Consider the following 27,338-nt stretch of genomic DNA (forward strand, 5'->3'; position numbering starts at 1 on the left):
CCCCGGATGGCAGAGCTTCTCACCCTATCTCTAAGGGAGAGCCCCGCCACCCGGCGGAGGAAACTCATTTTGACCGCTTGTACCTGTGATCTTGTGCTTTCAGGCTTTTGTCTGGCCACTATACCATACGGGCCGGATTGGTGGATTGCTGCAGAGATGGTTGTCCTTCTGGAAGGTTCTCCTCTCTCCATAGAGCCCTGGTTCTCAAATGGGGGTACGCGTACCCCTGGGGGTACTTGAAGGTATGCCAAGGGGTACTTGAGAATTTTTTTTAAATATTCTAAAAATAGCAACAATTCAAAAATATTTTATAAATATATTTATTGAATAATACTTCAACAAAATATTAATGTAAGTTAATAAACTGAAGAGAAATGCAACGATGCAATATTCAGTGTTAACAGCTAGATTTTTTGTGAACATGTTCCATAAACATTGATGTTAAAGATTTCTATTTTTGTGAAGAAATGTTTAGAATTAAGTTCATGAATCCAGATGGATCTCTATTACAATCCCCAAAGAGGGCACTTTAAGTTGATGATTACTTCTATGTGTAGAAATCTTTATTTATAATTGAATCACTTGTTTATTTTTCAGTTTTTAGTTATTATTTTATCTTTTTTCCAATTAGTTCATGAACGACCACTACAAACGAGCACTATTTTGCACTGTTATACAATTTAATAAATCAGAAACTTAGGACATAGTGCTGTATTTTACTTCTTTATCTTTTTTCCAACCAGAAATGCGTTGCACTGATTAGGGGGTACTTGAATTAAAAAAATGTTCACCGGGGGTACATCCCTGAATAAAGGTTGAGAACCACTACCATAGAGCAATGCTATAGCTCTGACAAGTGACCCTCAGGTTATTGGTCACCTCCCTGATTAGACTAAGATGAGTGCATCAATGTACAGAGACATCCTGGATGAAAACCAACACTTCTCATCCAACCTGATGGACCTTGCAAAGATGAATAGGCCAAACTGCCCAAAGATAGGTGTGCCAAGCTTTTGGCATCTATATTGAAAAAGACTTGAGGCTGTAATTTCTGCCAAAGGTGCTTCAACCAAGTATTGGGCAAAGACTGTGAATATGTATGAACATGTGATGTTTTTAGTTTTTTAGTTTTAATACAATTACAAAATAAAAACGATTACAATTTAGCACTATGAGGTATTGTGTGTCGAATTTTGAGGACAAAGATTAATTTATTCCATTTTAGAAGAAGGCTTTAACATAGCACATTGTGGAAAAAGTGAGGCGCTGTGAATAAAAATGCAAAACATGAGAGATGCACGCACTTTAACGTCAATAAAAAGAAGAAGGCGTGATGGGCGTGCATGAGAGTGGGCGGTGTCTATTGTTCTAGCAGCGGGGGTATATAAACCCAATGGGGGACGAGGAAACCCCACAGTGGGTGTCACCATGCACTGATGCTCGTCCACATGCATGCACACGCATCACTGCAGACTACACAATTAGTGTCACTAAAGAAGCACAAGAAAGTCCCTGAAGTGACCGGCACGATGGATGGACAACACAAAGACCGCAGAATGACTCACTTGTGGATATTGACTTTCTTGATATCGGTCTAATCTTTTCTTTGTACTGGATAACGTTTTTTTTTTGTGGAGCTGGATCTTCTACTACGGGATTATATTTATTATTTTGGTGCGCATTTTGGACTAAGCCTGTACACTTCTAAGGATACGCACATCAAGTTCTAAAGGATGGCCGTTTGGTTCACATCTATCGTCGCAATAGTTGTACCATGTTTTACTCAGGTATTTTCACCCTCGCAAAAAAACAAACAAATGGTGTTTTGTTTAAAAATAGTTGTTTTCGGTGCTAAATGTCGCTCCCTGTCTAGGTTTCTGGATCAGGTGTGTTCGAGCTCGACTTGCATCACTTTGACAATTCCCAAGGTTTGCTGGCCAACGGAAAGAGCTGCGGCATGACAGGCTGCAGGACTTTCTTCACGTTTTGTTTGAAGAACTTTCAAACGGTGGTGTCTCCTGGAGGATGTCTCTTTGGCAAAGCCAACACACCTGTTTGGGGCACAGACTCCTTCAGCATGCAGGCCGACGGCAGGCTGCGTTTGCCCCTCAACTTCACCTGGCCGGTAAGAAGCAGCTGTAGATAAACCATTATTCATTTATGTCATGTTTGTATGACAGCATGGTAATTGTACACTGTATGTTTAATTTGAAATAATATAATTGGTCAAAATTATCAATATTATTTTCTAAAACATAACCAATGCAAACTAATGCATTCATTATACCGGTTATTCTATATATTTTCATATTACACATACTAATACTAAGTACTAGAGATATGAATTAGATGTTATTTATATGCCGAGAGGGACACACAGTAGAAAATGGATGTATGTATGTATGTGTGTGTATATATATATATATATCCATCCATCCATCCATCCATTTTTTACAACTTATTCCTTTTGGGGTCACGGGGGGCACTGGTGCCTATCTCAGCTACAAACGGTCGGAAGGCGGCGTACACCATGGACAAGTCACAACTCATCGCAGGGCCAACACAGATAGACAGATAACATTCACACTCACATTCACACACGGGGGTCAATTTAGTGTTGCCAATCCCCAGGTGCATGTCTTTGGAGGTGGGAGGAAGCCGGAGTACCCGGAGGGAACCCACACAGTCACGGGGAGAACATGCAAACTTAGCCCCTGTTCCACCGTGCTGACCATATATATATATATATATACATATATATATATATATATATGTGTGTGTGTGTGTATATATACATATATATATATATGAACATGAACACATGAACTAACCCCTGTACCACTGTGCTTATATATATATATATATATATATATATATATATATATATATATATATATATATATATGTATATGTATATGTATATGTAGGTGTGGGAAAAATCACAAGACTACTTCATCTCTGATGAAGTAGTCTTGTGATTTTTCCCACACCTACATATTGCGCTCTACTAGGTATCGAGCACTATTCTCTGGACAATCCAATCAAGATATATATATATATATATATATATATATATATATATATATATATATATATATATATATATATATATATATATATATAAAAGCACGGTGGTACAGGGGTTAGTTCATGTGCCTCACAATACAAAGGTCCTGAGTTCAATCCCGGGCTCGGATCTTTCTGTGTGGAGTTTGCATGTTTTCCCCGTGAATGCGTGGGTTCCCTCTGGGTACTCCGGCTTCCTCCCACCTCCAAAGACATGCACCTGGGGATAGGTTGATTGGCAACACTAAATTGGCCCTAATGTGTGAATGTGAGTGTGAATGTTGTCTGTATCTGTGTTGGCCCTGCGATGAGGTGGCGACTTGTTCAGGGTGTACTCCGCCTTCTGCCCGAGTGCAGCTGAGATAGGCTCCAGCACCCCCCGCGACCCCAAAAGGGACAAGCGGTAGAACATGGATGTTGTTTAAGTTTTCTATAAATCGTCATGAAAATGAAGAAAACACATTGAATGAGAAGGTGTGTCTAAACTTTTGGACTGTACTGTATATATATATATATATATATATATATATATATATATATATATATATAATTTGAATACATCACAAGTTCCATGTTTTTATTCATGAATTAGACAATTGAGCATAAACAAGTCAATGTAATACAGTGCGTACAGAAAAATAAAACAATATAGCTCACATTTGACGTTGTTTTTTTCTTCATATGCATCTTACTTTTACAATACTTTACGCTCTCAAATTGTACTGTGAGATTAAATAGAGTGACTTGAAAGTTGTTGAAGTTATTTCCTAATTTAAAGTTTTTCCCCCCAGGGTGCTTTCTCTCTCATTATTGAAGCCTGGCATTCAGAGACTACACAGGAGCCTGGAGGTAAATGGCAAAAATATATTTAATAAATTACCGCTAGAGGGAGACATCCACAGCACAAATGCCGCCCCTGACATATTACATCATGCATTTCCCAAATCAATAATATAACCAATGGAGGTGTCAGGTGTCTACAAAGCCATCTGGTATTGTACGAACCTTGGACTTGTGTTCACTAGGATGTCTTGTGACTCACACAACAAGCAAAGCTCTCCAACACAATCGCAACTTCCTTTGTTTTATTTTGGCCCTGCGTGGGAAAGTGGACCATGTTAAGAGAGCACAGGGGACTTTGCCAAAAAAAGGAAGAAAATCCCCACCCTTCATGTTGTCTTAAATGGAATCAGAATGCTTTCAGTCATATCTACATGTATTACACATATGATGCTATCAACAACCCTTGTCTTCCTTCCATGCAGACACCACCAACCCTGAATTATTGATTGGCTCTTTTGCCATCCAAAGACAGTTGGGAATAGGGAATGAGTGGTCCCAGGAAGTGCAGAGCGGGGCGCAGACGGAGCTAAGGTACTCATACCGCTTCATCTGCAATGACAATTACTACGGGGACACTTGTTCCAAAATATGCGCCTCGAGAGACGACCTTTTTGGCCACTACACCTGCAAGCTTGATGGGCAAATAGCGTGTCTGCCAGGATGGAAGGGACAATACTGCCAAGAACGTAAGCACGAGTAAAAGTCACCATATGGACTCGTTTTTTGTCCCTTTTTTGTTTGTCATAAAAGGTCAACGTGGTTTGCTTTCTAGGCTGTACTGTAGTATGCAGTTTGACTTTGGTTTTGCAATAAATGTGCTGCAAAATTGACTAGTAGATGAAAGTGTCAGCTAAGGAGCCATTTTAATGATTGGCGTACTTTCTTTAAGTAGGCACGTTTAATCCATTGAGGGGCTCGGTGAACAGCACACGCGGGGTTAATCGCAGCATTATAGGCCGCCACGCGCCACTAAATTGCGGCCTCTATTGTCGCGGCGGTATAGAGCAGCAGCTGCAAACGGGGCTCGAACTGCCCACCATCAACAATAGGGCAGCTGTCCTGATTTTTTTTCTTGCCTCTATAAGAACAAGCATCTGCTCTGCACCAAAGCAACCAGCCATTTAACAGCATGCAAAATCAATGTCACATGTAGAACATAGTGGGCAAATTGGGCCTCTCTATTCAAACACCAGGAAGTAAGTTTGCTTAAAAAGACCCAAACATGAATAAGGTTAACCTTTAACATCCCTCTATTATTTTTTTAATAGCAATCTGTCTTGAAGGATGCAAGGAAAGTAATGGGAACTGCACATTACCTGGAGAATGCAAGTGAGTATTTAGCAAGACATCTTCCATTTAGTCATCTATTCTTTCATTATTTATTTCTCACCTGGATCCATCTAATAGCAAATGAAGTTAAGAACATTTTGTATGACAATGATAATTGTGTAATGTAAATTGGATTAATCCGTTCCAAGGTCAAATGCATAAAATCTGATATATACATGGATTTTTTTTTTTTTTTAACATTTTACCATTTTTGATGTATGTAAAAATGTAAGAGAATGTTAAACACTTTCTAAACACCAGTTACTTTTTGAAATGTATATATTTTAATGTGTTCACATGTAAAGAGTCATTTTAATTTAAATAATAATTATAATAAAAGACCATTTTGAAAAAAAAAATCTCCTCGTGAATATTTGTTAAGGTTCTTCTCTTCGGAAGTTACAAGTTTTGTGGCGCCAGTCTATTAAAAAATATTTAATGGTGATTTTGAATGTAATAATAATGAAAAAAAAATTGAAATAAAAATGCGAATTAACCTATACATATACATGTATTCTAATGTATGAATTATTAATAAAGATAATTTTACCCAATATAGACAGTTTATTTTAATATTAATTCTTTAAATATATAGCACAAATGTAAATGTATACACATGTATATTTGTACTACATAATTAAATATTATTAATACATATTATTTAAAATTATTTATGTGTTTATATGTATGTATAAAAATAAATGTTTATGTAGCATTAACTATTTAAAGTGTTTTTTCTAAAAAAAAATAAACAATTGGTCTCATTATAAACTTATTTATCACCACCGTTTTTATTACCTCAATTATTTACTATAATAATCACATTATTTTTTATGCCTCCAAGTTAAATATAGTGCTGATAATTGAATGAGTTTCCCTACCTGGTCTCTGTTGTTGTAAGTGTTCATTGAGCGATAATAACAATAGTGGTGGTTCACATGTGAACAGATGCAGAGAAGGCTGGCAGGGAGTTTTTTGTGATGTGTGTAAACTCCATCCATCATGTAAACATGGCACCTGCACAGAGCCATGGCAGTGTGCCTGCAAAGAAGGCTGGGGGGGCATATTTTGTGACCAAGGTAAATAATGCTCATCTTTTTTCATGAAGCCTTTCAGAAGAAATGACAACTTATAAATATAAATATGTAATTTATAGTAGTTTTTTTTTAAATTTTCTAGATCTGAACTACTGCACTCATCACAAGCCGTGCGACAACGGAGCCACGTGCATGAACACAGGCCAGGGCAGCTACACCTGTGCCTGCCTGCCGGGCTTCACCGGAGTCAACTGTGACTCGGAGGTCAAGGAGTGTGACAGACGGCCGTGTCGCAATGGAGGCAACTGCTTAGTGAGTGCGGAAGTCCCTCTCTCTCCTTTCCCACAGCACAGGCTTTCCTGTTTTTGTTGTTGCCTTCGCCTATCTGCGAGTCCAGGAGGATGCCATTGATTGTCAAGTCCTGAATGACCCAGTTCCCAGTTTACAGTGTACTGTAAATAGGATGCAAGGCGGGACTTGTTCAGGGACCATTTGTGTACAGGATATGAAAATAAAACATTTTTTTGATTTCTTTTTCTGCCTTCAGGAGACAGAGAATGGCTACAGGTGTGAGTGCCCACAAGGTTTTGCTGGGACGCACTGTGAACAAAAGACGCTGACATGCATGGACACACCCTGCTTGCTTGGCGGCAAGTGCAGGAAGACGGAAAATGGTTATAGTTACGTTTGCGAGTGTCCGGCAGGCTACACTGGACTCAACTGTGAGAAGAAAGTCGATAAATGCACCTCCCTGCAATGCACCAATGGTAATGATTTGATCTTATAATTTTCAGACTATAGCCTGCAACTAAACCCTGTAGCATATATAATCCTGAGGGGTTAATTTGTTCTCAAGCCAAAAATAGAATTTGCCTTGTCACATCAGACCAATTAAAATCACTGGACGGGTCTGGGTGGAACAGTGAAATTGTTCACAGTAAACTTAACGCACTTACACAATCATTCTGTCAGCCATTTGGTGTGATATGCACTCACCCTCATCATGGAGAAGACAAAATGAGATGCATGCCATACAGCTTTCAAGTTGAAGATGATCGACCTGGCTATCTAAAAATGAAATGGAGCTACTACATGTAACAAAAATCCACTATTACGTATGGGTTTTGAAATCTGGACAGCTGTGTGTCAACAAAACAGCAAATTTGGCTATGGGTCTGCAACCCATGGCTCTGGAGCCGCATGTGGATTTTCTGCCTCCTTGTTGTGGCTTTTTTTAACACAGGACTGAGAAACATTTGCATTTTTTTCAGTTCTCAAATTTCTGAATATCTGTGGCTGAGTCCTGAGAAGCAAGGAAGGCAGTAAAAGAGACTGGAAGCCTTTGTGTTCAGTTCAGCTTCTCGGGTATGCAACTCCTCAAGTAAGCTAACCTTGACAAAAAAGAAAAAGGAAAAAGAGTTGGACGGATAGCTTTTCCCATATGAGAACACATAAAAAAGACGGTCACTTGTAAAAGTTTGTAAGCTGTGTTACGTTTTGCGTCTCTGTACTATTTTTCTTCAGTGGCAGAGATGAGAAAATGTATCTTTTGACAGTAAAGGTTGCCGACCCCTCGCCAAGACGAAAGTGAGGCTGAGAAAATGGTGCACAAAGCAAGTTAGAGTCTTTTTATCTCCGAAGAAGACAACTTCAGAGTACAGAAGAAGGACGACGATAAAGAGCGCGCTGAGTTACTATTTCTGTAGGCCACCGCATGCTGTGTCACGTCTTTTGTTGAATTCGTGAATGAACACAAGCTCCTTTGTCGAAATGTCATGTTTTAAAATTGACTTGTGCAGTGTATATATGTCTAAAACAGAACTCATCCAAAAAGTAAGTGCTGCTAATATTTAGGTGCACACTATAGTCCAGATTGAGGCACTGAATGGGATGGTGGTAACAGAACCATAACACTCACTTTTGCCTTCCTGTTGTGTTGAAAGTACTACTATGTCGTGCTGGTGCAGCTGTCAGCAAGCACGCATATACAGTCAATATTTGGTTGTCGGACGCTGTAGCTGTAAAAGTGCTCAGCAAAATCTGTTACTTGCTCTATTCTGTATTAAAAGCACAGTTGTTTTAATAATAATAATAATAATGGATTAGATTTATATTGCGCTTTTCTATTGTTAGATACTCAAAGCGCTCACAGTGAAGTGGGGAACCCATCATTCATTCACACTTGGTGGTGGTAAGCTACATCTGTAGCCACAGTTGCCCTGGGGTAGACTGACGGAAGCATTGCTGCCAGTTTGCGCCTACGGCCCCTCCGACCACCACCAATCATTTATTCATCAATCATTCACCAGTGTGAGCGGCACAGGGGGCAAGGGTGAAGTGTCCTGCCCAAGGACGCAACGGCAGCGATTTTTTAGATAGCAATAGGTGGGGAGCGAACCTGCAACCCTCAGGTTTCTGGCACAGCCGCTCTACCCACTACACCATGCCGCCCGTTTTGGAGGACTTCTGTGTAAAAGAGCCTGACGGATCATGTTCTTTGTTCATTAGGTGGACACTGCGTGGTACGTGGTAACCTGCGCTTCTGCAGCTGTCGCGCCGGCTTTACAGGCCTGCGCTGCGAGGTGAACATCAACGAGTGCGCCCATAGCCCCTGCGCGAATCGCTCCACCTGCATAGACCGCATCAACGACTACACCTGCAACTGCCCGCCGGGCTACACCGGGCGCCACTGCGACAAGCCGACAGACCGCTGCGCTTCGTGGACATGCCACAATGGCGGCACCTGCACCGTCGCCGCCAAAGCCCGGCCTTCCTGCGTCTGCCTCGCCCACTACAGTGGCCCCCAATGCTTGTCCATGAACGTGCCTTCTTCCATCAGCCCCAACACAGCCTGGGAGTCCAGTGAGAAGCTCAACTGGGTGGCCGTCAGCTTAGGCATAGGTCTGGTGGTGGCTCTGGTGCTCTCCTGCATGGTTTTGGTGGTCATGCATAAAATGAAGAAACAGAGGAGAAAACAGCAGGTCTCTGAGACCATGAACAACCTCTCCAAGGCAGACTTCCAGAAAGAGAACCTTATATCCACGCTGGATCTCAAAAACACCAACAAGAAGATGGATTTGGAGGCGGACAACCCCAGCGAGAAGTTGAACCACAAACAAATCAATCACTTCCACATGGACCACAAATCCTCTACGAGGTACAAAGATGAACAATCCCTCTTGGACAAAGAGGAAAACTGTGAAAAGATGATTGAAGATACAAAGCATCTGAGTAGAATGTACAGGTAAGTTCCCATATAAATAATAAAACAATATACAAAACCAGTAAAGTCGGTACACTGTGTAAATCGTAAATAAAAACAGAATACAATAATTTGCAAATCCTTTTCAACCTATATTCAATTGAATAGACGGCAAAGACAAGATACTTAACATTCAAAATGGAAATGGAATTTTTTATCTTTTGCAAATATTAGCTCATTTGTAATTTGATGCCTGTAACATGTTTCGAAAAAGCTGGCACATGTGGCAAAAAAGACTGAAAAGGTGGAGGAATGCTCATCAAACCCTTATTTAGAACATCCCACACGTGAACAGGCTAATTGGAAACAGATGGGTGCCATGAATGGGTAAAAAAAGCAGCTTTCATGAAATGCTCAGTCATTCACAAATAAAGGTGGGGCGAGGGTCACTACTTCTGTGAACAAATGCGTGAGCAAATTGTTAAACAGTGTAAGAGTCACCATTAGTGAACAAATGCGTGAGCAAATTGTCGAACAGTTTAAGTTTAACATTTCTCAAAGAGCTATTGCAAGGAATTTAGGGATTTCACTATCTACGGTCTGTAATATCAAAAGTTTCAGAGAATCTGGAGAAATCACTGCACATAAGCAATGATAATACAGACCTTCGACATAAGTGTGTAAAGGATATCACCACATGGGCTCAGGAACACTGGGTAATTTCACCACACCTAGTGTGTGTGTGTGAATATCAGTGGTACTTTAACTTTAACTTCAGAAAACCACTGTCAGTAACTACAGTTTGTCGCTACATCTGTAAGTGCAAGTTAAAATTACTATGCAAAGCGAAAGCCGTTTATCAACAACACCCAGAAACGCCACCTGCTTCGCTGGGCTCGAGCTCATCTACGATGGACTGATGCAAAGTGGAAAAGTGTTCTGTGGTCTGACAAGTCCACATTTCCAATTGTTTTTGGAATTTCTGGACGTCCTGTCCTCCGGAACAAAGAGGAAAAGAACCATTCGGATTGTTATAGGTGCAAAGTTCAAAAGCCAGCATTAGTGATGGTATGGGGGTGTATTAGTAATGCCCAAGGCATGGATAACTCACACATCTGTGAAGGCACCATTAATGCTGAAAGGTACATACAGGTTTTGGAGCAACTTATTTTGCCATTCAAGCAACATTATCATGGACGCCCCTGCTTATTTCAGCATGACAATGCCAAGCCACGTGTTATAACAGTGTATCTTCATAGTAAAAGAGTGTAAGTACTAGACTGGCCTGTATGTAGTCCAGACCTGTCTCTCATTGAAAATGTGTGGCGCAATATAGATTAGAATAGAATAGAATAGAAAGTACTTTATTGATCCCTTGGGGAAATTCAGCACCACAGTTCGCTCACAATAGACAATAATAATAATAAATAATACATAACTTATATTATGTATATAATATATAATATATGAATAGTATATATATATTAGGGATGTCCAGATACAACTTTTTCACTTCCGATACGATACCGATATTGTAGCCTTGAGTATTGGCCGATACCGATATGATATAGGCACGGATCATACATATATTAATTCCTTATTTTGTTGTGTGGAATGTTAGAAAAGGCTTGATAAAGTGTTGTTACTTTTACTGATGTTGTAGTGTTAAAACAGAAAACAATAGTCAGCAAGAGTACGTATAGGAAAAACTGACCCATTTATTATTAACCAATTAGTTACATAAATTTTAACCTTCAAAATAAGAGTATTACCTCAACAAATCCAATAAAAACAAAATGTTATATTTAAAGTGAAAAATAACCACAAATACCAACATAATTATACAATTGAATGGAATAAAATAAAAATAAATTACAAGACCCTGAAAAATAACCTAAATAAATCCAATTAAAAAAAACGTGTTAAAGTGCAAACAATTCAAGTTCACTTCAGTTATTTTTTTACTGTCAGCATATGTTGGAAACAACTGTGGGCAGGAACAGAAACAACACAATATTGTCCACTGTCCAACTGCTCTAAGTTAAGAGTTCACAGCTCCAGTTTCACCAAAACAATGTAGTAATTACTCTTAGTCTTCACTGAAGAATAGTGTAAACACAATAAATATACCACTCTAATAACAAGAGCATAAAACAAATAATAATCAGTCAGTGCTGACTACTCTTACCTTTCCTCCTCCTCCTTCTCCACTTTCTGCAGTCCAAGCATAATGTGGAGATTTTTTTTAAGAAGATAAGCATTTCGGCATGCTGTGCTGTCAGCCTGCTCCTGTGTTCTTCAATAATAATTGTCTGTGGTGAAGCTTATAGCATTTGCCTTCTCCACGTATGCGGCAATACACTTTTTAAGCTCTTTGTGCATCTGGGGTATAGTTTGTCTACAATGTAGTGGCGGCTAGGAATAATGTAGCGAGGTTCGAGGTGCTCCATTAAGCGTTTAAACCCGACATTACTCACCACCGACAGGGGTTGGTCATCAAGCACAATAAATTGGGCTATCTTTTCTGTTATGGCCATTGCCTTTTTGCTGTCCCGTGGTAGTTTGTCACGTCTTGCAAAGCTTTCGGCCAGCGTGGGTTGCTAAAGCGAGCCAGAGGTTTGTTGCTTCGCCTTGCTGCTCTCAAATGTGCGATGGGGTTGCTTGTATTGAACCCTCCCGGTTCTGTCCCTCCACGGGACACTTGCGCCTGACAAATGTTGCATTTAGCGGCAACGTCTTTGTCCGAGTTTACATTAAAATACTTCCACACAGTTGACATCACTAGTAGTGATTGCGTTGTGTTGTCCTTGTTGTGATCACGTGGACTGTGCATGCTGGATCAGAGACGCTCTTTTTTCCGCGGCCGGCACCAACGTTAATTAAGGGGCATTGCTGCCACCTACTGTGTTGGAGTGTGATCAAACCAGAGTCACCTATTATAGAAGTGCTGCAGCGGTAAATGGACAGCTTATATCGGAGCGCTTATATCTGCGGTTTTAGATTCAGTCCGATAAAATACGATATTCACTTTTTTGGCTAATATCGGACTGAATTCCGATATCAATATCAGATCTGATGGCTGTCGGTATGAAGGACCTTCTGTGTCGTTCCGTGTTGCATTTAGGGAGTCTAAGCCTTCCACTGAAGTGCTCATTCTCTCCGCAAGGTCTGAGTGTAGTGGGTGGGAGGTGTTTTCCATAATGGCTAGGAGTTTTGCTAGACTTCTCCTCTCTGATACCACCGCCAGAGAGTCCAGCTCCACTCCCACCACGTTACTAGCCTTCTCTACCAACTTGTCCAGTCTGTTTGTGTCCCTCACTCTTAGCCCGCTGCCCCAGCAAGCCACGGCGTACAAGAAGGCGCCCGCCACCAACAACTCGTAGAACATCTTCAACATCTTTGTACAGACGTTGAAGGATCCTAGCCTCCTAAGGAAGTAGAGGCGGCTCTGTCCCTTCTTGTAGAGTGCCTCAGCGTGTTTTGAACCATTCAGCTTGTTGTCCATGTGTACACTTGAGGTATTTATAATCCTCTACCATGTCCACATCCACCCCCCTGATGGAAACAGGGGTCGCGGAAGTACTCCTCCTCCTTCCCAGGTCCACAACCAGCTCCTTGGTCTTCTTCACATTGAGCTGGAGGTGGTTCTTTCCACACCATGTCACAAAGTCCTACACCAGTGTCTTGTATTCCTCGTCCTCACTATCCTCAATACACTCCACTATCGCAGAGTCATCAGAAAACTTCTGAAGGTGGCAGGACTCTGACTGATAGTGGAAATCGGTGGTGTAAATGGTGGAGAGGAAGGGGGAGAGGACTGTGCCCTGAGGGGCCCCGGTGTTGCTGACCAGCCTGCCAGACACACAGTCCTGCAGTCGCACGTACTGTGGTCTGTCAGTCAGGTAATCTACAACCCAGGACACCAAGGTGGCCTCCACCTGCATCTTGTCCAACTTCACACCCAGTAGCCCAGGCCGTATGGTATCGAAAGCACTGGAGAAGTCAAAAAACGTGACCCTCACACTGCTCGCAGGCTTGTCCAGGTGGGCGTGGGCTCGGTTCAGCAGGTAGATGACTCCGTCCTCCACTCCCAGTCGGGACTGGTAGGCGAATTAGAGTGGGTCCAGGTGGGGCTTGACTGTAGGGGGAAGTTGTTCCAGGACCAACCTCTCCATGGTCTTCATGATATGGGAGGTTAGAGCCACCGGCCTGTAGTCCTTCGACTGCTGGGTCACATGCACTTGGGGATGGGGACCACGCATGAGGTTTTCCACAGTGTGGGGACTTTCTTCAGCCCAAGGCTCATGTTGAAAATGTGCCGGAGCACACCACACAGCTATGGGGCGCAGGCTTTGAGCACCCTGGGGCTCACACCGTCAAGACCTGTGGCCTTGCCTGTGTGTAATTTATTTAGCTGTGCATTCACCTGTTCTGCAGACAGACACACTGGGGTGGTCTCAGGTGGTTGGGGGAGGGCGAGGTCATCCTTCTGAGGGTGAGTTGTTAGGTGGGGGGTGGTAGTCATTGGAGTTAGGGGGCTGTGAGGAGGGGAGGGGGGTGGATTGGTTTGCTGAAGTTGTCAGGGGGCCGGCTGGCATGTTTTGGAGGGGGAGCAGGAGCTTGTTGGAGCCACTGTGTCAAACCTGTTAAAGAACTGGTTTAGCTCATTGGCCCTCTCTTTGTCTCCGTCCACCCCCCTACACCCCGACGGTTTGAGGCCGGTCATTAATGATGGTCTGCATACCTCTCCAAACCGCCTTCATGTTGTTGTCCTTCAGCTTCCCTGCCAGCTTCCTCCTGTAGTCCTCCTTGGCTTCCTTTAGTTTGGTCTTCAGCAGCACCTGAACTCTTTTCACCTACTCCCTGTTGCCAGCATTGAATGCCCTCTTCTTCTCATTCAGTATAGCTTTGAAGTCTTTGGTCACCCACGGATTGTTGTTTGGGTGGCAGGTGACCGTCTTTGATGGGACATTTGAGTCAGCACAGAAGTTGATATAGTCGGTGATGCAATCTGTGAGACCGTCAATGTCCTCACCATGAGGCTCCATGAGCACCTGCCAGTCAGTTACCTCAAAACAGCCTTGTAGTGTCTCTTGGACCCCTTCTGACCACCTTCTCAAAGCTTTTTTTTTGGTCACAGACAGTCTTTTGACCAGAGGCACATAACAGGGCTTTGAGATAAACAAGGTTGTGTTTTGACCGGCCCAACTGTGGGAGTGCTATGGAGCTATATAAATTTGTGATATTTGTATACAGCAGGTCCAGGATCTTATTTCCTCTGGTGTGGCAGCTGACATACTGAGTGAAGTTGGGGAGTGATTTGTCCATAGTAACATGGTTAAAATCCCCCAAGATGAGGATGAGAGCTTTCGGGTGCTGGGTTTGTAGTCTGGCTATGGAGCTGTGGATGACGTCACAGAGGGGGGATGTATACCGCCATCATTATAACATGCGGAATCTCCCTAGGCAAATAATATGGTCTGAGCCCTACAGCTAACATCTCTATATTCGGGTCGCAGTGGCGCTCTTTTATTGTAATATGACCGGGATGACAATATTTCTTATTAATAAACAAAGCAAGCCCCCCTACTTTCCGCTTGCCGTTGGTTCGGTCCCGATCAGCGCGCACCATTTCAAAGCCGTTTGTAGAGACGTTACTATCCGGAACGTCGTCGTGCAGCCACGTCTCAGTAAAACACATTAGGCTACACTCACGATATTCTCTCTGACTATCGGCAAGCACGGACAACTAATCCATTTTGTTTGCCAGAGAGCGCACATTACCCATGACGACGGAAGGAATATATGGCTTATATTTCCTTCTCTCCCTCCTTGCTTCAGCCCTCTTCTGTCTCGAGTGTCTCCCTTTCCCTCGACAGTCACAAGCACCTCCATAAGTCCTTTTTAGCTCCTCCGGGATCTGGTTAGTTAGCGCCGGGTCCGTTAGCTGGATAGTAATAACTGGTGCCGCTAACACAAACAACTGTTCCCTGGTGTAGATGAAAGGGCTTCTCCACTGTTGTTGTCCGTCTGAGCTCATCAGTAGCGTCCCCACCGTCAGTAGGACAAACAAAACACTTCTAAACTGCATGTTTAGAAGGGCACGACTTGATAAAAAGTAAATGTAAATTAAATGTAAAAGTATACAAACGTACAAAACGAACAAAGAACAAAGACAAAAGACAAAGACAGGGCGAACTGCAGCAGCGGCCGTCTAGCTCGACGCATGCCCATTAATATGAAGCCTGAAATACAACGGAGACCCCGAACTGTTGCACAACTTAAGCTGTACATCAAGCAAGAATGGGAAAGAATTCCAACTGAAAAGCTTCAAAAATTGGTCTCCTCAGTTACCAAACATTTACTGAGTGTTGTTAAAGGGAAAGGTAATGTAACACAGTGGTAAAAATGCTCCTTTGCCAAATGTTTTGCAATGTATTGCTGCCATTGAATTCTAAGTTATTGATTATTTGCAAAAATAAAATACGTTTCTTAGTTCCAACATTAAATATATTGTCTTTGCAATGTATTCATATGAATAGAAGTTGAAAAGGATTTGCAAATCTTTATTCTGTTTTTATTTACGAATTACACAACAGGCCAAATTCACTGTTTTGGGTTTTGTAAATCAATATCGATAATAATCACCATGATATGTATTTGCAGTGAAAGGCCAGAATGCAGAATATCAACAATATGTTCTTCCAGAGAGTCAATGTACCAATCTGTCTTTGTGATGGCAGACGAGAAACATGATTGCATCATTGCAACTGAGGTACGGTCTCATTATTAGAGACAAATGGACTTCTTCTTCGATGTTGAAGACATTTGACTTCTCATTAAAAGCAGTATTTAACAAAGGTCACTACACCCGTCACATTTTAGCAACCATTTTATCACAGTACATCTTTTCACAAGACAATACGAGAGAAGTGAAACATGGATATACTTTAAAATAGTCTGGGTACAGTTGCACAGCATTACAAGTGGTCAAACGAGTTCCGATCCTAGTTGTAGTTGAATTTTAGTGTAAGTCAGGACTCTTAATTAAATGAAGTATAAAGTCACTCACGCTGTACATAGATATAATGAAGGGTATAAAATATAGAATCAGATAGATTATGGAATAGTATACAGTGTAACAAAAAGTATAATGAATGCAATGCAAGAAGGAAAAATGTGTCACCTTTATTGCTTTTATAATCCGTAAATCATATTGCTGCTTTATTGTCCACAGCAGCAGCTTCGCAGTGAACCTTAATGGGGAAGTGCACTTTTTTTTGAAATTTTGCATTTCATTCACAATCATTTTGAGAGAAAAGAATACATTTTTTTTTAGGATTTTAGAGATAAAAAAAACTTTTGCAAAATGCGGCTAATGGGAGTCCCCTACATTGCCATCAAGGCCCTCTAAACAACTTCAAAACCCTCTTGCAACGTTTTATATTCAAGCTGAAAGTATATATACATATATAACGTAGTAACAGACACTTTCAGTAATATTAATACAGCAGACCTGTTAGAAGATGACAAAACTTCTATTTTGGGAAAAATTAGGGTTCACAACCTTATCTTCTTGACCTGAATATACGGAGGATGAACTGTTATTTATGGAGGCTAATTAGCATGAAGAGAGGGTGAAACAATGGAGCAGACAAAAGAGTCAGGACCGGTGTTACACTTCTAAGAAAAAAGAGCTAGCCAACGCTACTGCATGCGCATCAACGCCAAAGTTTTTTTCAAACATCAAAATGAAGTACTTTGTGTAGACTTACCTTGTGAAGACTTTGTCACTCTGACTACAAGTAAGTAATTATTCTAAATTACATTTATTTCATTGTGTTTTCTGACCAGCAAACATGTAGAAACTTGCAGCTCAAGAAGTTCACACAAATAATGGCAGCCTACATTTTCGTTTTCATCACCATTGTTTAAACAGGAATAGCAACTGGTAGCTGTTTTCGACGAAGGAGCTCAATTTGACAGAACATTGGCATGACTTGATCACGGTGTAAATATGGACTTTCAAGTCAAAGCTAAGCCAACAGAAATGTTGTTCTGTTGCACTGAGTGGCAAACAATCTTATTTTTGATTTAAAGTCTGGCGAGGTGGACATTGTCCAAATAAACTGCATCACAACAAGAACATGGACTGTTTGAGCTGCTCTGCAGTGGTAAAAACTTTTTTCGACCTACCCAAAACTAAATGGAAACGTCCCCGGTCAGCTGGCCCAAGTGGTTCATCGAGTAAGGCGCTATAATATTGATCATGATACATGCAGCTTGTTATTACAACTACATACTCTCTCGAGCTAACTGTGTATGAACAAACCATGAAATGTGAGCTAATGCTTTATAGATACTGTTATATAATGGGGGATGGCGTGGCGCAGTTGTGAGAGTGGCTGTGCCAGCAACGTGAGGGTTCCTGGCTCTATCCCCACCTTCTACCATCTTAGTCACGTCCGTTGTGTCTTTCAGCAAGACACTTCACCCTTGCTCCTGATGGGTCCTGGTTAGCGCCGTGCATGGCAGCTCCCACCATCAGTGTGTGAATGTGTGTGTGAATGGGTGAATGTGGAAATAGTGTCAAAGCGCTTTGGGTCCTTTAAAAAGACAGAAAAACGCTATACAAGTATAACCCATTTACCATAATTGCTCAAGTTTTTCAAATAGTACACATTGGTGCTCATCAAATTGTGTTGTACATTACAAATGCAAAAGTAATTCAGATGCTGGAGAAGCTAGCTTTCCTTTTGTTAATGCCGTAGTACTGTGAGTGTGTCTGTGAGCATGGCAATGTGTTACTATGCAAAAAAAAAATGTCTCTCAGTGTTCACTCTGACAAAAACCATGTCGCTACAGCTTGGTTATTTTACAGGTTACAGAAGATATGTAAATTAAGTATTGTTGCTGTTTTTGGGATGCATTTTTAGAGTGATTTATAGGCAGAATTGATTGCTCCCATTTGCTACATTGCTAGCCACCTAAGAAAAAGCCTATAATTAGAAATTATAATGCAAAAAACCCCAAATCCATGGATTCCTCTCTGAGCTGCCACCTTACCGTGGTAGAGGAGTTTGTGTGTCCCAATGATCCTATGAGCTATATTGTCCGGGGGCTTTCGTACCCCCTGGTAGGGTCACTCAAGACAAACAGGTCCTAGGTGAGGGATCAGACAAAGAGCAGCTTGAAGACCTCTATGAACAATAACAATGAAGGACCCAGATTTCCCTCGCCCGGACGCGGGTCACCGGGCCCCCCTCTGGAGCCAGGCGCGGAGGTGGGAATCGATGGCGAGGGACTGGTGGCCAGGCCTGTTCCCATGGGGCCCGGCCGGGCACAGCCCGAAGAGGAAACGTGGGTCCCCCCTGCAATGGGCTCACCACCCATAGCAGGGGCCATAGAGGTCGGGTGCAATGTGAGCTGGGCGGCAGCCGAAGGCAGGGCACTTGGCGGTCCGATTCTCGGCTACATAAGCTAGCTCTTGGGACGTGGAACGTAATCTCGCTGGGGTGGAAGGAGCCTGAGTTAGTGCGCGAGGTGGAGAAGTTCCGGCTAGATATAGCCGGACTCATTTCGACGCACAGCAAGGGCTCTGGAACCAGTTCTCTCGAGAGGGGCTGGACTCTCTTCCACTCTGGCGTTGCCGGCAGTGAGAGGCGACGGGCGGGGGTGGCAATTCTTGTTTCCCCCCCGGCTCAAAGCCTGCACGTTGGAGTTCAACCCAGCAGACGAGAGGGTAGCTTCCCTTACGCCTTAGGTGGGGGGGACGGGTCCCAACTGTTGTTTGCGCTTAAGCGCCAAACAAGAGCTCAGAGTACCCACCCTTTTTGGATTCACCCGAGGGAGTACTGGAGAGTGCTCCCCCGGGTGATTCCCTCGTTCTACTGGGGGACTTCAACGCTCATGTTGGCAATGACAGTGAAACCTGGAGAGGAAGAATGGCTGCCCGGATCTGAACCAGAGTGGTGTTTTGTTATTGGACTTTTGTGCTCGTCACAGGTCCATAACAAACACCATGTTCAAACATAAGGGTGTCCATATGTGTACTTGGCACCAGGACACCGTAGGCCGCAGTTCCATGATCAACTTTGTAGTTGTGGCATCGGATTTGCGGCCTCATGTTTTGGACACTTGGGTGAAGAGGGGGTGGAGCTTTCTACCGATCACCGATGGTGAGTTGGCAGCGATGGTGGGGGAGGATGCCGGACAGACCTGGTAGGCCCAAACGTATTGTGAGGGTTTGCTGGGAATTCCTAGCTGAGTCTCCTGTCAGAGAGAGTTTCAATTCCCACCTCCGGAAGAACTTTGAACATGTCACGAGGGAGGCACGATGTTCCGTGCCTCTATTGTCGAGGCTGCCGATTGGAGCTGTGGCCCTAAGGTGGTTGGTGCCTGTCGTGGCAGTAATCCTAGAACCCGTTGGTGGACACCAGTGGTGAGGGATGCCGTCAAGCTGAAGAAGGAGTTCTATCGGGTTCTTTTGGCTCATAGGACCGGTCCCGACAGGCCAAGCGGCGTGAGGCTTCAGCGGTCGCAGAGGCCAAAATTCAGACATGGGAGGGGTTTGGGGAAGCCATGGAAAACGACTTCCGGACGGCTTCGAAGAGATTCTGGACCACCATCCGCTGCTTCAGGAAGGAGAAGCAGTGCACTGTCAACACCGTGTATGGTGAGGATGGAGTTCTGCTGACCTCGACTGCGGATGTTGGGGATCGGTGGAGGGAATACTTAGAAGACCTCCTACCAACACGTCTTCCTATGAGGAAGCAGTGCCTGGGGAATCTGTGGTGGGCTCACCTATTTCTGCGGATAAGGTTGCAGAGGTAGTTAAAAAGCTCATCGGTGGCAAGTACCCAGGGGTGGATGAGAACCGCCCGGAGTTCCTTAAGGCTCTGAATGCTGTGGGGCTGTCTTGGTTGACTAGACTCTGCAACATCGCGTGGACGTCGGGGGCGGTACCTTTATGTTGGCAGACTGGGGTGGTGGTTCCTCTCTCTAAGAAAGGGAACCAGAGGGTGTGTTCCAACTATCGTGGGATCACACTCCTCAGCCTTCCCGGTGAGGTCTATTCAGGTGTACTGGAGAGGAGGCTATGCCGGATAGTCAAACCTCGGATTCAGGAGGAACAGTGTGGTTTTCGTCATGGTCGTGGAACTGTGGACCAACTCTATACAGTCGGCAAGGTCCTTGAGGGTAAATGGGAGCGCCCAACCAGTCTACATGTGCTTTGTGAACTTGGAGAAGGCATTTGACCCTGTACCCCAGGAAGTCCTGTCGGGAGTGCTCAGAGAGTATGGGGTAACAAACTGTCTGATTGTGGCGGTCCGATCCCTGTATGATCAGTGTCAGAGCTTGGTCCGCATCGCCAGCAGTAAGTCGGACCTGTTTCCTGTGAGGGTTGGACTCCGCCAAGGCTGCCCTTTGTCACCGATTCTGTTCATAACTTATATGGACAGAATTTCTAGGCGCAGTCAGGGCGTTGAGGGCATCTGGTTTGGTGGCTGCAGGATTAGGTATTTGCTTTTTGCAGATGATGTGGTCCTGATGGCTTCATCTGACCAGGATCTTCAGCTCTCACTGGATCAGTTCGCAGCCGAGTGTGGGATTAAAATCAGCACCTCCTAGTCCAAGTCCGTGGTTCTCGCCCGGAAAAGGGTGGAGTGCCATTTCTGGGTTGGGGAGGAGATCTTGCCCAAAGTGGAGGAGTTAAAGTACCTCGGAGTCTTGTTCACGAGTGAGGGAAAAGTGGATCGTTAAGTCGACAAGCGGACCGGTGCGGCATCTTCAGTAATGCGGACGCTGTATTGATCCGTTGTGGTGAAGAAGGAGCTGAGCCCAAAGGCAAAGGTCTCAATTTACCAATCGATCTACGTTCCCATCCTCACCTATGGTCATGAGCTTTGGGTTATGTCTGAAAGGACAAGATCACGGGTACAAGCGGCCGAAATGAGCTTCCTCCGCTGGGTGGCAGGGCTCTCCCTTAGAGATAGGGTGAGAAGCTCTGTCATTCGGTAGGAGCTCAAAGTAAAGGCGCTGCTCCTCCACATCGAGAGGAGCCAGATAAGGTGGTTTGGGCATCTGGTCAGGATGCCACCCAAGCGCCTCCCGAGGGAGGTGTTTAGAGCACGTCTGACCGGTAGGAGGCCACAGGGAAGACCCAGGACACGCTGGGAAGACTATGTCTCCTGGCTGGCCTGGGAACGCCTCGGGATCCCCCGGGAGGAGCTGGATGAAGTGGCTGGGGAGATGGAAGTCTGGGCTTCCCTGCTTAGGCTGCAGTTCCCATGACCCAACCACATAAGCGGAAGAAGATGGATGGATGAATGGCATTTGCTACATTTCTAGCCACCTAGGAAAAACCCCATGGTTAGAAATTATAATGCAAATAACCCCAAAACCATGGGTTTTTGTTTCCCATAAGTATTGTGAACGATAGGCATATGAAAGTTCCACCCGAAGAGTCTACTTTTTTGCTTGAGAGGTATAACAAAGAGCAAAAAGTGAACTAATAAATGTACATTATTCCTACTCATTTTGCAGTAGCTGTAATGGCAGAAGAATGCAGTGTGTGCCTGTGCCCTAAAGCAAGGCACACACAGTATATTGCTCCGCATGCATGTATACAAGCTACTGTATTCTTCCCCAACTACTTCTAGAGCGCATCTGGTGTTGACTGAACCCAAATTATGGTTTGGAAGTGCGTTTGAAACCACAATACGTCAAACAACCCACCTATGTAGATTTACTATCCAGTGGAATTACTCAACACAAACATTAGCAAGTATAGTGGTGCTAGTGTTATGTGAGTGCCACATAAGAATTATATTCACACTTGGAACATGTTCACTATGACGTTTACTCAGCTATTCAGACACTAAAGACCTCCAAGTCATGTTCAGTGGATGGTAAGTCCGTCATACTGTAGAAGCGGTAGGCTTACACTGACTACTCCATAAAATATCCAAGTTTCTGTGAAAAAATAACAAAATGTGCGCAAAAATGTGAGGGGTTTTAGTGTATATAGGCGGACTGTCTTTGACTAAGGATTTTCATAGTCATATCTGATTGATTCGAATTTGCAGTTGAACGTTATTATTTTTATTCACACTTTTGAATTTGGATCATCAAGAATTATCACAAATTATATATATTGATATTTGGACACAAATTCTATTTTATTGTCAGAATGTCATACAGGTTGTTTTTTTTATGTTTTACTTAAATGTATGTGATTTACTTGCTCAAAACTTGGTTACAGTTTAATCTTAAGTCTCATTTGGGTGTTTTGAAGGGTAATATCGTGATAATGTGATTACTCTACATACTTTGTAGACATGAATAATGCAAAACCTTTTTGCTATTAATCACATGGGTCAGCTTGGTATTTTTGACAGCTCAATTTTTTTTGTGTATATTAGCTTGTATGCTACATTTATTATGTCAATACAATGCTAAGGGGGATGTCCACTAATAAATCTCATTTGCAAACTTTTCCAACTCAAATAAACACTGCAGAGATTAGATGGTTTAGTGAGGTTCTCTGATCAGGTTGGCTTTGGCTCTGGCAGGGCGCCAACAAGACAGTCAAACTTGACTATTTAGAGGACGTTTGAGTCGAAACCAAATACGAGTAGGTGAACCTGCTGAAAGATTATTACTGTTGCCAGAGTGGAGCCGTGAGGGAGGCTTCCTGAGGAGGCCTAAGTGAACTGGTCTAAGCTTGCCGGCTCTAATTTCCGGCGAGTCCAATGAGGCGCGCGTGTGCATGGCGTGCTAGGTGTTTGAAATGGGGGGAAACTACAGAGCTCTCCGCGTCCCCCATCTCGGAACATCCTCCCAACACACCCGCTGTACATACATGGGGGACCTCTGGTACTCAATAGGAGGGGGATTTATTTTCCAAGGATTTGACAGCTAGGTTGCAAGTCAAATCAGACTCTTCAACTATTTTAAGATTCTAAGGGCCTGATTTACTAAGATCCAAACACCGTGCGGCAAATAGCATGAGCAATCTATAAAATAGCGGGTACTATTTGTGAGTGTTGTGCGCGATTTACTAAAACTGTGTGTACAATTGTAATTTGGTGCGTACCACCTTATTTAAATAAGGATTATATACAAGTTGTTACCACGTATATAATCCTTATTTTACTCCACATTCATGTTATCATGCTCATACCTTTGGTAATTTGTTATGTTTTCAACCAATCAGGAGACATTTATAATTTTTAATGGTCATTTTAGAAGCAGACCTGCAGTAAATCTACAATGATATCGCTTTTTTTTTGTTTTATTATTGTGGAAGGTACACCCATTGGAGAGAGGCTGCACTTATTCAGCTCAAGACGCCAACGAATGCATAAGTTTTTTTCGTATAAGCTACATTTTAATATTATATATTCTATGTGAAATAAACAAGTATCCATCCATCCACATATTTTCTACCACTTGTCCCTCTCGGGGTCACAGAGTGTGCTTGGGCCTATTTCAGCTGCACTCGGGCAGAAGGTCGAGTACACCCTGGACAAGTCGCCACCTCATCGCAGGGCCAACACAGATAGACAGACAACATTCAATTGCCATTCAACCTATCCCCAAGTGCACATCTTTGGAGGTGAGACGAAGCCAATATCATAAAAAAATATTAAATGACACCAAACCGCATACAATTATTTCACTTTAGTAGGTCCCTAAAGAGGAACTGCAGTTTTGGGGTATCTTTGCCTATTGTTCACAATCATTATGAAAGACATGAAGACGGATTTATTATTTTATTGCATTTTAAATATCAAACAAATGCGATCAAAAGTCCGCTTACAATGGAGCTTATGGTAGCCACTCTATTCTGCCTATAAAGCACTTAAAACACATCCAAACACCTCCATTAAGGTTTTATATACATGAAGCAAGTATACATTTAATGTAAGAATGGACACGTTTACAACAACATTTAAAATGTATGTATTTTGATCATTTTAAGCCTACGCGATGCATTAATTTCAGAAAAGCATCATGACGTTCTCTCTTTTTTTTTTCAACAACATCACTGATTACTGCTCACTGCAGACTTCATGAGAGCCAACAAGCATAATAAAACATCCCTTACTGTACAAAGTATTCTTTCATTAGGATGCCGACTGCTAGGATTTCCTTATATTCCCATTGAGATGAAAAATGGCTCATAATCCTTGCGAAGAAAATGGGTGTGGAACCAAGCGTCTTTTTGTGTTGTTTCGATTTTAAATTGGCTGTGTACCAACTTGTCGGAAAATGTCTTTGTTCTACTATCGAGGTAGAAGGCATTGTTTATGATCTACAATAAAGTTTGATGAGCAATGAAACGAGGAAGCAGCTCGGGATCACGGCGCCGCTATAAATAATTTGTCTGCGTTAGTCCTTGTAACAACAATTTCACTAATACTTGGTTAATATTCAAGTCACAAAATGTTAATGGAGTATTGTTGGCACTTTTTGGATGGTTATTTATTGGATATTATCGGCGGACCGCCAATTGGTTCCGCTGTAAGCTGACTTTTATTTAATTTACGAGTTAAAATGCAATAGAAAAAGATACATCAGTCGTCATCTCTTTCATAATGATTGTGAACTATAGGCAACATCTTAAAAAAGTGCAGTTCCCCTTTAAATCCTCGAGCAGCTATAAAGTTATAATGTTGCTGAATAGAGTTTAAGTCTAACTAACCCTCTAAAATGCTGACACACACGTAGGACAGAGGATGCTCATTTGTCCATCGCCTGTCTGTGCAACGCCAGCACTTATCCTGCCGCTGTGTGTGGAAGTGTCAGTTTGCACGTACTTCTGACACGTGCTCAATGAAACGCAAAATAGTGCTCGCAAAACGGTGATGGGTGTTGATAAATTACATTGCGTGTGCTAAATATTTGCACATTCTCCTCCCAGTACTGTGGGCGTTTTGATGATCAGCATGTATTCTGCATTTTGATGAAGACAGAATTGATTGCGCACCTTACTCTGACCACTTAACAGACAAAATCCACTTCGTACACGTTTGAAGTCGATCAGCGTTGTGAGTACTGTCAGGTTTGCACATGTTTTAGTACACGCAAATCTTTAGTAAATCATGCCCTAAGTGTCATATTTTCTCAAATAAACATACTTTACTCAATTGTCTAGCATGCTGGGCAAATATTTGAAGGTAGACCTTTTTTGAGGAAGGTGTTTATTAGCACAAATACTTGTAGTATGAGAAAGGGTGGTGTCTCTTTGGGGGAAGACATTTATTTGTTCAAATGGATGATGCACCAGGCATTTAGTTAGACTTGAGAAACGCTGACTATTAGCACTGGTCACATGGAAGTTTTGCTCCTACGCTTTTGTGGATTATCATTTCAGTTCTTTCCTACAGGTCACTAACAGTATTTTCTTTTTCTCGTAGGTGTAATAAATGGAAGACATGACCACCATTTCTTGTAGTGGACTGTTTACAAGCGTGGAGAGACTGGGATTTATTTAAATGCAAAGTTGCTGCTCTTGAAAACTTGATAACTGGACGGAGCCCGAGTGCTCATCGAATGCAATAGAACTAAATCTCCAGAAGAATGTAAAGACGTTGGGACAGGCCGATGCACATCTGGACATTTGTTATGATTGGAATCCATTTTTATCTAGATTCTTCTAAGGACAGCAGGCCCAGAGACTCATGCGAGGACAAGGTTGATCCCCTTTGGCATATTGATACACATTCAAGTGCTTGTGACGAGCCTGCAAAAAAAGTCAACTTTTGCGGTTTCTTTAATGGCTTGTGATGCAGTCAAAACAAAACACTGCATAGCTCTCAATGGAGAACCTGCTGAAAACGGTTCATTTTTTGGTTGTCACAGAACGTCCAGATCGCAAAGCCTTAGATCACATTCAAGCAAACTCCCTGCCTTATCTTATCTTGATTCCTTTGCACAGAAGAAAAAAAGAGGCAAAGCGATGCAACTCTGTAATCACATGCAGGGACACTCATGATAAGGCCTTGTTAACTTTTTAATCTTATGCAAAAAACATACTTAAGACAAATATGTGACTATTGTACCAAGGACGCCTTCAATGGAAATTACTGAACCAATAATGTAATGTTAGTATTTCACTAATTATTTAAGAATAAGACGCACTGATCTGTTTTATATATGCATATATATTTACAGTATATACATAAGATTATTTTGTACATAGTGTATATTTGTAAGTTGAATTTAGAAGTATGTTTGATAAGTTGATGCACCAAAAGTGTGAATTTTTTTTTTAAGTGTTTTTTTGTTGTTGTTTATTATTACTGTTGCTGTTACGATATAGATATATAGGGAAATAACCCTTGAATACATATGTGGTACACTGTTTATTTGTTGGTCAAATAGGGATTTGTGATTAGATGATCTAGAACAGGTGTTTCCAGAGTCAGCAGACTTCGGGGGAAGTGCAGCAATTTTGAGAAAAATGAAGTCATTTACATTTTCAACAGTGACAGAGCAAAAAGGGAGTCTGAGGTGACCACAAAATATGCCCAGAAAATCTGTTTTTTGTAGGTGTAGGAAAGGCCCTGATATATTGTTATTATTAGAGACGAGGAGCAGTGAGCCACACTTTGAAAACTCCTGATCCAGAGTCTATTTGGTCGCATTTTTATGGATTCCTTGTCTGTGTTTTCACGACATCTCTGTGAGCGTGATGTGAAATCAGTGTGTTAGCAATCATCATTCAGTGGACTCCACAGTAATTGGCAGCAGTGTAAAGATTTACTCAATCACTTATGAATATAAATATATATAGATATATAATTGTTTTTCTAATCTGTATGCACAAATAAATAATCATGTGGTCTTTCAAA

General features: G+C 42.4%; 1 protein-coding gene across 2 annotated transcripts; it reads left to right on the top strand.

Annotated features, from left to right (window-relative positions):
• The first annotated feature begins 1,402 nt into the window (after positions 1–1,402).
• On the top strand, positions 1,403–27,338 carry LOC133549565 (delta-like protein 4). 2 transcript variants are annotated; one of them, XM_061895096.1, is made up of 11 exons: positions 1,403–1,787; positions 1,874–2,125; positions 3,858–3,915; positions 4,332–4,595; positions 5,178–5,238; positions 6,187–6,317; positions 6,418–6,587; positions 6,823–7,042; positions 8,784–9,519; positions 16,144–16,252; positions 25,902–27,338. In XM_061895096.1, exons 1-11 carry the CDS (start codon positions 1,734–1,736, stop codon positions 25,905–25,907), a joined length of 2,061 nt encoding a protein of 686 aa, XP_061751080.1. In that variant the 5' UTR covers positions 1,403–1,733; the 3' UTR covers positions 25,908–27,338. The 2 variants fall into 2 exon arrangements, with proteins under 2 accessions (XP_061751080.1, XP_061751082.1); XM_061895098.1 differs by lacking the exon at positions 16,144–16,252.

Source organism: Nerophis ophidion, linkage group LG03, assembly GCF_033978795.1.
Source record: "Nerophis ophidion isolate RoL-2023_Sa linkage group LG03, RoL_Noph_v1.0, whole genome shotgun sequence".
In the NCBI taxonomy this organism is placed as follows: Eukaryota; Metazoa; Chordata; class Actinopteri; order Syngnathiformes; family Syngnathidae; genus Nerophis; species Nerophis ophidion.

Bases quoted from the DNA above. Each gene is read 5' to 3' on its own strand.
- LOC133549565 (XM_061895096.1), top strand. From the start codon at position 1,734: ATGGCCGTTTGGTTCACATCTATCGTCGCAATAGTTGTACCATGTTTT. The intron at 6,588-6,822 runs GTGAGTGCGGAA...TTCTGCCTTCAG, and splicing joins GCAATGGAGGCAACTGCTTA to GAGACAGAGAATGGCTACAG. The intron at 7,043-8,783 runs GTAATGATTTGA...TTTGTTCATTAG, and splicing joins CTCCCTGCAATGCACCAATG to GTGGACACTGCGTGGTACGT.